Below are 11,747 nucleotides of genomic sequence, written 5' to 3'. Positions count from 1 at the left end.
TTTAATTTGAAATATGGACTAGTGTACGTTAGCAACACTTGCCTTGGGACATGGAATCTATTTTCAGAGATTAATTAGATGATTTAGTGTGGGAACAGTAAAAATGGCACACCATGCACACAGCTGTATACAGCTACACCCCACCAAAACTTTAAATGTGTATGTTTTTTAATTTGATTACAAAGAATTATGACAGTATTGTGTGTACACAAAGAGTAATACGTCAAGTTCATCATTCAAAAACTGGCAAACACAAATTGATACTCTGCATTTTATTACTGGCAAATCCTTACTACAAGAGACATCTTAAACCTGTCAAGTGCAATTGTAGCAGATTAAAATGTACTCCATTCTGCTCATTGGTTAAGTAATTAAAATGTTTTAAATGTGACTAATCATACAGATATGTGACATTTTTACTGGAATCAAAGTTCTGCAGGAAAATGGCAGTCATACTGTCGAATAAGAAGCAGCTCTTTCCTTGAAACTCATTTTCGTAAGAAGCATTTTTCCCTCCTGGCTTGTTTCCTTGTAAAGTCTTCTTCACTGCTTTACCCTGAAAAGATGAAAAAAAAACTTTAATTTAATAGGCAGTCTCGTCAGTGAACGTGATCCATGTTAAAAAAAAATCTATCTAAGCGACTAGATTAGATGAAGAGGTTAAAGATGTATGCAATGATTTATAATTTCTTAAACATAACATCATGGAATAATACAAATTCAGAAAATTACCCAATGAAACTACAAAAAAATATGGATCCTGTGTTAGGAGAGTTCAGGCAATGGCCTGTATAGGTGGAAAGCAAGTCTGCAAACATGGCTGCCAATAGAATCTGTTTATTGGTTACTACTGTTTTACAGGCAGGGTATGAACTTAGTCCAGAACTTTCCTTTTAACAAACCTTGAAGAAAGTATACATTTATTTATGTGTAAACACTTTGGGAAAACAAAATTCTTCTCACTGTGTAATGCTCATTCCTTTGTATAAATGAATACCCTGTACAATGTAATATCTGCCATGTAACTTTGCACTCTGATGCAAGCTTGAGCTAAATATACCATTCTTGGTTAAGCAAACTCCCATGTTTTCATTTCCTTTCATATTACCTTTTTATTTTATGACATCATGAAATCTCAGTCTTCCTTAAAAGGGTAGAATTTGTGGTTAGGTAACCTGCAAATTTAAAAAAAAGGATGTAATTTCTGTGATACAAAATATTTTTGTTTACAGTTCTGCTTTCATGATCTAAGTTTATGAAGCCTGCCTGAAATCGATAATTAAATGTAATTAACTTCAGAAATGCAATAACACATTCTTTACACCACTTAAAACACAACCTGCACTGGGAAGTTGTTTTTCCTGCATAATTCAGAAACTTTTGGTTGCAGGTAAATGTAGACAATACTCTCCAAAATTCCAGTTAAAATATGACTGTCCAAGACCCTAGCACTTTGCTAAAACAAAAATGGAACAGCGTCGCAAGCTTTTACATACCTCTATGCGTGTTTTCAAGTGATTAATAGCTAATGTTTTAGAATAGATGTAATACTTACTTTCTGCATAATTTAGAGCTGGGTTCATTATACTGTTTAAAAAAGAGAATATAGGGATGGGCTCTGGCTTCCCTCCACAACCCTGAGCTGAATAAAGCAGGTAGTAGAGAGCTAATGAATGATGCATACTGTAATAGAAAATGAGCTATACAGGTCGCAAATATCTCCATAAAATGAAAGCAATTAAATTTTATAGTAAACATTTACCTTCAGTTATATGGCATCTGCTGACAAAATTTTCTTATTACAATTTTCCTTGGGATTCTTTCAGAGACACTTCATTTCTGTACAGCTAAACATAACGTCATGGCAATATATGTAGTCATTACATGTGCAAGCCAAGACAGACACCACTTCTGTGCCAATATATATATGCTCCATGTTTGGGGGTGCAGGAGTAATGGCACAACTATGCAAATAAACATTTACATGCAGTGAAATATATATGCAACTGAACAAGCTACAATGGATAGGGTGGACAAGTTGCTCATTGCTGCAAGGATCAAGACTGCTATCCAGGTTGTAGCTTGTTACAGATCCCCCACCATGCCCCAGGATTCCCCACTCTTTGTTTCTTAAGATACTGGAAAATATTAAGGTATAACCCAATACCTTAATTATGGGCGATTTTAACTACTCCACCATCAACTGGAAAAACTACTCATGTACCAATTCATTTGCTCAATGTTTTCTGGAATTCATAAATTCCAAAGCCTTGGATCAGGTTGTCCACACCCCCACCAGGTGCAGCAATATCCTGGACCTGGTCATTACCAGTATGGGTAACCGGTGTTCCACACCAGAGGTCAATTCCAACCACAAGCTAATCACCCTAGAAAGCCATATCCCACCCCCATTAAGGAAACCACCATCAAAAACTACTCCAAAGCCAACTTCATGCTTCTTAAGACAGAAGTGGCAAACTTCACGACACCCACGCAGATGGAAAATAGAGGTAAGAGTGCTGAATCTTACACAAATGCACTATATAAGCACATACATGAGTGCATGGATCGTGCCATCCCCAACATAACCAAGACGCTGTCCTCCAAAAAAAGGAAGCCAATCTGGTGGTCCCCTGCCATAGACAAACTACAACAGAAGGAAGAAGCTGTTGCAAAAAAGAGTAAAATAGCAAGATTGGAGGAACTCCTTGGTCAGCCTCAGCAAGAAGCTGAGATCCCTCATAAAATCCTCCAAAGCTAGTTATGAAAATAAAATTGCCACTGATTCCAAAGACAACCGCAAAGCATTCTACAGCTATGTCAAGAATCTCAATGACAAAACTCAGATCTGCTCTAAGCTACAGCACAATGGCTCTAAATATACAGAACCAACTGATATTGCCCACATCCTGGCAGATAGGTTCAGTGCTAACTTTACCCTCCCCCCCCCACAGGGCCCATCTTAATACCGGAAGAATGCAAAGCCCCTGTAATTACAGACGAACAAGTAAAGACCACACTCTCCAAAGCCAAGAACACAGCATCCATGGCACCAGACAACATCCCAGGCTGCGTACTGCACAAACTACAGAACGAACTGGCACCCTACCTAAGTACCATGTTCAGTCATAGCCTCAGCTCAGGCTATGTTCCTACTGAATGGCACACAGTGAAGGTTATCCCACTCCACAAAGGGGGTACCACCATGGACCCTGGAAATTACCACCCCATTAGTCTGACAAATCTGGTCTGCAAGGCCATGGAACATATCTTCTTGGAGCTTATAAACTAAGACATAGGTAACCTCTAAACCCTGGACCTCACTCAGTTTGGGTTTGTAAAAGGTAGATCATGTCTACTAAACTTGATTGACTTCTTTGAAGCAGTCAACAGAGCCATAAAGGAGGGCAAGGTAGTGCACACAGCCTATCTTGACCTCGCCAAGGCTTTCAATACCATCCCCCACTCTGGAATTATAGATGAACTCACTAAACTGGGCATAAATCTCTATGTCACAAGATGGGTGGCCAACTGGCTCACTGACAGAACCCACACAGTAATAGTAGACAACTCCAAGTCCGACTTCAGACCAGTGATGAGTGGAGTTCCACAGAGTTCGGTCCTGGGTCCTCTCCTGTTCGGCATCTACTTCTCTGAAGTGCAGGTCAACACAGAAGGTCTTTGGCTGAAAAGGTTCGCAGACAACTGCAAATTGGGAGCCATAATAGAATCACCTAATGATGTACACATTCTACAAAAGGGCCTCACAGAGACAGATGCCTGGTGTCAAAGTCATGGCCTCAAGCTCAATACCAAGAATTGCATTGTCATCCCCTTTGGGAAAAACTCGGTACTCATGAACTACCACATAGGCGGTAGCTCACTAAACACCGAAAGTGTGATAAGAGACCTCGGCACACATCTGGACAGAAGTCTCTCCTTTGATAACCACATCGCCAAAGTAGTCTGGAAATCCTTCTACGTGGCACACCTCATCACAAAAGGGTTCTCCTCTAGAAACAAGGAGGTCATTGTTCCTCTCTACTCATCCCACCCATTATAGAGTACAATGCCCCATTCGGCATGTACCTCGCAAGACACCTACAACAATTGGAAAGGCCACAGAAATACCTCACAAAGAGGATTACCGGCCTCAAACAGATGCCATACGCAGACAGTCTCAAAAAACTCCAGCTCTACTCCGTCACATATCACCTACTCAGAGGTGATCTCTGCCTAATATACAAAGCTATGTCAAACCCAGAACTGTTGGACATGCTACACTTAAAGAAATCCCAATCTCCAAACCACACGCTCCTGGGACCTAAACCTTGTCACCACAATAAACAGAACATGCTAGAGGGATAGATTCCTGTCCCAGAGACTTCCCATACTCTGGAACAAACTACCCATTCATGTCAAGCAAAGCTCCTCATTGGCCCTCTTTAAGAAAAATCTTGACAACTGGATAGGAAATAGAAAATTCACCCTGGGGATCACTTCTGCGTCGCTGTTCGACAGGGGCACAGGAAAATAATTTTCTTGGGTGGCAAAAGCCAGGGAACCTTTTTGGCTAGGCTTCTATAGGCCCTAGGGCCAATAGCCTAGTACCTACCTATGACCCTATGATTGCATGATATTATGAGAACCACAAACTAGAATTAAAAGACTGATGCAACCCAAATTTAAGGCAGTACATGTAATGGTCCTGCTGCATTTGCTAGTGTTGAAAATGCAGCATATGTTTATGCAATACTAGCAGGGACATCTGTTAGATGCAGAAATGGGAAGGAAAGGAGTGGGTAGGAAAATAGGATATAGGGAAGTTAGGAAGCAGAGGGATATATAAAAGGACAACATATAACTCTGTGCAGCATGGGGGGAAGGTAAGAAATTATTTGTTGGGATGGGGATTTCTTTATTATAATATATAGAAAAGAGAGGGTTATAAGGTAAGGAAGGATAGGAAATTGCAGTAGGTCAGTGTTTGGGAACAGGCAAACGATCAATAACAAACGGGCAGATGTGCACACACACTAGAACAGGGAGACGTGGGAGTGATACAGACAGAAGGCAGACATTTAGAACCGGGGAAGGTTGGACAGCGCTCGTGGTATAAAATATGACATAAGAAGTAGTGGGCACACCTGGTGAAGGGTAAGGTGGGATGGGATCAAGCAGCATCATATTAACTGCCTTATCAGTCTAGAGGAAAATTAGTGTGATCCATTGCTGCATGAATATCAGGCAGATCTGTGGTATGGGCCACACCCTCCTTTAATTTATACAGTCATAGACTGTTACTAGGCTAACAACCATGGGGGCCTTTCTAAGCCTAGCCAAGTTTTCCTAAAAGAATAATGATGTCTTTATCCAAGTAGGGCACTGAGGGGCAGGCATTTATAAGCTACCTCTGTCCAGAAGGGACATGGGTGCCAGGCCAGTGTAAATTTCCTATTCCCTATCCACTTGTCTAGGTTGTGCGTAAACTGGGTAGTAGACTATCTCAGATTCACATGGATGGGAAGCCTATTCCACAGGAGGAATAGTTTCTGGGAAACGTCTCTCTCTCCAGCATGTTCTGTTTAGGTCACAGACAAAATTCAGGTCTCTAGACCTTGTATTTCTGGTACTCTTTGACTTACGAATATGTAGGAGATTCATAAGTGTGGGGTTTGCGGATGCTTTGTAAGCCAGGCATAGATCACCCCTCAGCAATCTATGAGAGACTGATTAGAGGGAAAGGGCTTTAAAGTGCTCTGCATAAAGCAGGTTTATTATGCCTTGTATTATTTTTGTAAGAAATCTTTCAGGTTTCTCTAGTTGCTTCATATGCCTGGTCAGGTACATACCAAAGGGAGCATTGTACTCTATGACTGATCTGATAAGAGCGGAGTACAGTGGGATAATGACCTCTTTGGACCTAAATGCCTTGCCCTTATTTATAAGGTGCTCAACATAAAAGGATTTCCTCACAACTGTGGCCACGTGGTGGTCGAAGAAAAGGCTACTGTATATGTGCATACCTAGATCCCTGAACACTGGGTCAACTCGCAGGGGTGTGTTATCAACATGGTAATTAGCTGGGATGGTTGATTTCCCAAAGGATACAATTATGTACTTCTCAGCATTGAGTTTAAGACCATAGCTTTGGCACCATTTGTTAGTCAGAGATAGACCTTCTTGAAGAATGCTAGTGTCTGTAGGGGAGTCTATGATAACCCCAGCTTGCAGTCATCTGAAAACTTAGGGCCTGCTGGCCAACCAAACCTGCTATCTGCTCACAAGGGTCTCCACCTGGCCCATATACCTGCCCATTGCTCTCTTGACAAAAGTTGCGCCTGGGTTCCTCAGGCAATGCAGATGGGCTACTTGCAGGTGTCAGGCTAAGGACACCTTCAGTCAAGGCACTCCCAATGTCATCACAGTCATGTGCTTCAGCAGCAGGTGCCACAGAAGTGGGCTGCAGTTGAACTGCTTGCTGAGCACATATGTTGAGGCACAATATAAATCTATCCTGAGATGGGATGAACATATATAAAACAGACAAAGTCAGCATGAAATCCTAACTGAGTTTGACCGCTAGTCTCTCCAGCATCTTGTTATATTTAATGTTGTTACTGTCCCTCATTGTTCATGTTGAAACAGAAAAGGCACTTCAGAGAACTGTTTCAGGTATAAGGTGAGATGCATGAACAATAAGAATAGAATGAGGCACCAAAGTTGCACACTGAAACTATCCACAGTAACTTTATTTAGAAAAGAACATTAGGTGAGCGCTTTCACAACTCAGTGTTACTTCATCAGACAATGTTAATGCAGACCATGCTTGGTTAAATACTTAAGCAATCAGTGTGGTTTCAACTATTTAAAGCAATACAGTCAAATAATTTAACAATTAAACACTATTAGTACAAGCTTATGCAAACTATGTATTTAAAACCAACCTTAAAGTACATCTCTCTATAAAAACCATCATTATTGACCATAATATATGTAAAAGTATAAAAAAATATATATAATATAAAAATGTCCTATATAAAATCTTAAATATATACATAAGTAAATGCAAAAGCTTGATGAACCATAGTACCACATTAAAACCTAGAAATTAATGTTTAAGACGTCTTGCTTTAAGGCAAGGGACTAGTGAAGTACAGCCATTTAAGCCCGGATATCTATCTGCATTCAGCTTGATAATCCATTTCTGTTCTAACTCTTCCGTATAATTTTCTATGTCCCCACCTCTATTTGTCCTTAATACTTGCTGTAAAACCAAAAATTTGAAGCAGTGAGTACTGTTTGTATTTAAAATATGATTTGCTAGGGCATTAGATTGTTTCAAATTTCGTATATCCCTTGCATGTTCTAATATTCTATCTTTAAAAGTTCTGTTTGTTTTTCCTACATAATAGGCATGACATGCTTGACAAAAACTAAAGTAAATAACATCTGTACTCTTACAATCATAGTATTTCTTAGTATATAACCTAAAATATTCAATCGGATGAATATACTCATTTTTAATATAAATGTACTGACAGGCTGCACAATTCCTGCATGGAAAAGTGCCTTGTCTGTTGGAGAGGTTTTTTTCTATGGGGTTGGTGTTCTTTATTACAAAGATGTTGCTTCAATGACACGTTGTTCTTAAAACTAAAACTTGGTGTGTCACCGATCATGGGGACAAGGTCTGGTATTTCCTGTAGTAAGTGCCAGTTCTTCTTAATGATATCTGTATACTTATTGATATCACTTGCAAATCGAAAAACTACTCTAAACTTATTCCTATCAATGTCTCTATTACCAGACGTTCTCATATCAGTTTCTTGAGAGCTCATGTAAGGCTTACATCTTGTTGATCTAACTTTCCATGCCTCTGTTATCACATTCGTGATTTCTGAACTTGAGTAACCTCTTTGCTCAAATTCACTGTGTAATTTATCCAGTGCCCCTGCAGCCTCTTCATCATTGTTATGTAGGCGTAAAGTTCTAAAAACTTGTCCTTTGAGAACATTTCTAGAAATGTGTCTCGGGTGCATGCTAGATTTATGAAGACAGGCATTGGTCCTGGTAGGTTTGTAGTAAATACTAGTTTTCAGCTGTTTTAAATTAGTTTTAGTTACACTTACATCTAGAAAGTCAATGGAGATGTCAGAAGAAGTAAAAGAAAATTTCAAAAAATCTGTTGTACTATGTAAATAATCTACAAAATTACTGATACTGGAACCATGTCCTCTCCATAAAATAAAAACATCATCCACGAAACGTACATACCAAAGGATACAATCATAATAAGGATTCAAGATCGATAAAACATACTCTTCTTCCCATCTTACTAATGATAGATTGGCGTAGCTGTTGGCACATGACATGCCCATTGCTACGCCATTCATCTGTAGAAAGAACTCATCTTGGAAAGTAACATTATTTTCAAGTATAATCTCTAATAGGCTACAGACTAACAAAATCTTATTTGGTGTAAGCTTCCTGTCTGTGTTAAGGAACTCTCTTACTTTATCAATTCCCCATGCATTCGGAATGCTCGTAAAAAGGTATTCAATATCCATAGTAAGGAATACAAATGCTTCATCATCATTAATAGTTTCCATTCTATCATGTAGACACTGTAAAAACATGTTTGTATCTCTAAGAATAGTATGACAGCTGTTTAAGAACTCATGTAAAATACCCTCTACATAAATCGACAAGGGCTCAGTACACCAGCCTGCTCCTGATACAATGGGACGCATAGGAGGGGCAGTGATGTGTTTGTGGATTTTGGGTAGGCCATATATCCTAGGAATTAAAGGTTTCTGTACCAAAAAATAATTAAACAAGGGTTCATCAGTTAATCCCGTAATCAATAGATCAAATACTAAAAAAAGACACCTGGTCAATAATGTCAGTTACAGCTGCTTTAGTTAATATCTGGTAGATATGGTTATCTAATAACAAGGCATTCATCTGACTAATATACAGATCTTTATCCATTAAAACAATTTTACCACCTTTGTCAGCCTGCTTTATAACAAGGGAATTCAAATTCTGTAGTTCATTCAAAGCCCTGTATTCTGGTACAGTGAGGTTATAGAAGGTGCGACCATTAAAATCAGTGGTATGCATTTCTTTAAAAGCATGCTCACAAATGTCCACAAATCTTTGTATACCTGGAGGAGTAGGAGGTATATAGGTACTAGGTTTTTTATATACATTAATGTTTACATCATTATTGTTAGGAAAAATACACTTTAAACTTAAATTTCTACCTAGTAATTTTAGATCTGTTATCATTTCTGTTAAATCTGCCTTTCTGGCAGGGATAAAGGATAGACCTTTGTTCAATAAGTCACACTGTTCATTGGTTAGTGGAAAGGAGGAAATGTTCACAATAAGGTTATTCACATTCTCCTTTTTTTTCGAAAAATGCACAGTTCTGTCCACATGGTGTTCCCTTGTTGTGTTCACCATGGTTGGGTTGCTTTTAGAGCAAAGAAACGCTAACAACGCAGGTAAGAGTCGTGTAAACAGTGTACAAGTTAACGCTAAAGATACTAGCGTTTTTTTAGACAATCCGAAAGTGGGAGAGTTTACTCTGAAGACAGCTCTTCCATTCAGAGGTCAGGTCAAAAGCAACCCAACCATGGTGAAGATCTGTATATTAGTCAGTTTTGTTTTGTTGGGGTTGAGTAGGAGTTGTGCACTGTTGAGCCAGGATTCAATGGAGGAGAAGGCAGTTTGTGTTATTTGTTTAATATTGTTGGATGAGCAGATAAGGGTTGAGAAGTCTGCATACTGGATTAGAGAGCTTTGACAGGAAGCTATATGGAGGTTGTTTGTGAATATACTGAAAAGGAGGGGGCCAAGGATGGGGCCTTGTGGAACTCCTGTTTTATTGGTTAGGTATGGTGAAAGACAGCCTTGCTATTTTACACATTGTTGTCTTTCAGATAGGTAGCTTGAGAATCAGTGATAGGAGCCTTAAGACAGGCCTAGGGACGATAGTCACTGTAAGAGTTTGATGTAAGAGACAGTGTTGAACACCTTTGATAGGTCTAGAAATAGGGCTGAGGTTAGTTGGTCAGCATCTCTTGCTTTATTTAATATATCCGTAAAGGATATTAGGGTGTTTGTTGCACTTTGCCCCGATCTGAAGCCGTGTCGAGTAGGTGTAAGTAGTTTGTTATGAATCAGGTGGCTAATAAGTTGTTTATAAAAGCATTTTTCTAAGATTTTAGAAAGGGGAGACAGGATAGAGATTGGGGATAGTTAGATAATTCATTAGATTCTCCTCCTTTATGTAGAGGTATTATAATTGTTTTTTTTTTTTTCCAGAGGGAGGGGACATGAGACTCTATGATGGAGTTATTGATGAGAATACTGACAGGGTAGGCTGTAGCATCTGCTGCTATTTTTAAGTATTCTGAAGGGAGGTTATTAGCAGAGGGAGAGCAGGGTTTAAATTTGTGTATTAAGTTGCATATATAGTTAGTGGGCACAGGTTGGAATGAAAGGCCTGAAGGATTTAGAGGGTGTATCCAGAATGTTGGGAGTAGAAGCAGTGTGTTTGGTAGCTGTTTTACAGATGGGTGAGTTCTGGTTGAGATTTGTTGTGGTAGTGGGACCAAAGGAGTTATATTAGGACTATTAACCAGACTAGCGATATGTTCTGTGAAGTTAGTGTTAAATAATTCTGCTATTTGTGGTGTTTTTTTTTTGTGTGTCTAGAGCAGGATTTTGTTTGGATCCTGGGGTAAGCAGTGATGAGATTGCGTTCTAGAATTTTTTGGGATTGTTTTTGTGGGCAGACAGGTGGTGTGTAAAATACTGTTTCGTATCTATAGCTGTAGACTTTTTTGCTTGGTTGCATAACTGTCTATAGTTTAGATAATTAAAGTTGCCTTTATTCTTTTGCCATTCCTTCCACCCTTCATCTCTATTAACCAGTAATGTTTTTGTGGGTTAGTAAGCCAGGGTACATGGTTGATTTTTGTTCTTTTTGTTAGAAGTGGTGCTAGGCTGTTAAGGGTATCTAGAAATAGGTTATTGAAGTAGTTGTCCACTTCATCTTGTGGTAGTGTGTTTAGCATTTTAATATGTTGATAAAGTGTTGTTGATTAAAGTTAGCTAGATTATGGGGTGTTGAATAGTTATGGACTCTGGGTGATTGGTTGGTAGTCCTGCAAGTGTATGCAGGTATATGGTTGCTTAAAGTATCCGGGAGAGTCCCGGACTTAGAATATTTCTTTGGTTCTGTGACTAAGATCCAATCTATTGTTACTCTAACAGTTTGGTGTATGGAACCACATTTGTTTCTATGTTGTTTAGTGAATATATTTTGAAATCGGTTGGGCACAGGTTGGAGTGAAAGGCCTGAAGGTTGAGAGGGTGTATCCAGAATTATCTAAACTATAGACAATTATACAATCAAGCAAAACATCTGTAGTTATAGATAAGAAATAGTTATTAAACCTGTCTTTAAGGGAAAGGGGAGTAGGACAAAAACTTGGTGTCACATAGACCCTTAAATTTATTTTCACATTGTGGAAAAATAATGGAGAAAGTAATACTGGATACGTTATTGTCAGAACTGAATAGGTTGGGATTGAAACCACATTTCAGCATGCATGTGTTGAAAATAGATCTAGTACCACCTGTGACATGAAGTTCTATAACAATGTAATAAAAGCTATGAATGAAAAATTGTGCTGTGATCTAATTAACGACAGGGTCATACACAAAACACT

The 11,747-nt window shown here is 39.0% G+C and overlaps 1 protein-coding gene across 1 annotated transcript in view; it reads right to left on the bottom strand.

The window, feature by feature from the left end:
- Positions 1-257: 257 nt before the first annotated feature.
- LOC122811345 (aldo-keto reductase family 1 member B1-like) overlaps positions 258-11,747 on the bottom strand; it is a 154,011-nt gene continuing 142,521 nt past the window's right edge. The window contains exons 10-11 of the mRNA XM_044083124.1: positions 1,109-1,175; positions 258-556 (exon numbers count right to left, since the gene is read on the bottom strand). Of these exons, the coding sequence (XP_043939059.1) occupies positions 1,136-1,175 (40 nt within the window). The 3' untranslated portion in view covers positions 258-556; positions 1,109-1,135. The remainder of the gene's footprint in view (positions 557-1,108; positions 1,176-11,747) is intronic.

The sequence above is a fragment of the Protopterus annectens genome, chromosome 9.part0, assembly GCF_019279795.1.
Source record: "Protopterus annectens isolate FY-2018-M chromosome 9.part0, PAN1.0, whole genome shotgun sequence".
Taxonomy (NCBI): domain Eukaryota; kingdom Metazoa; phylum Chordata; order Ceratodontiformes; family Protopteridae; genus Protopterus; species Protopterus annectens.
The sequence above is the reverse complement of the archived record's forward strand: the minus strand, read 5'-3'. Positions and strand labels throughout refer to the sequence as shown.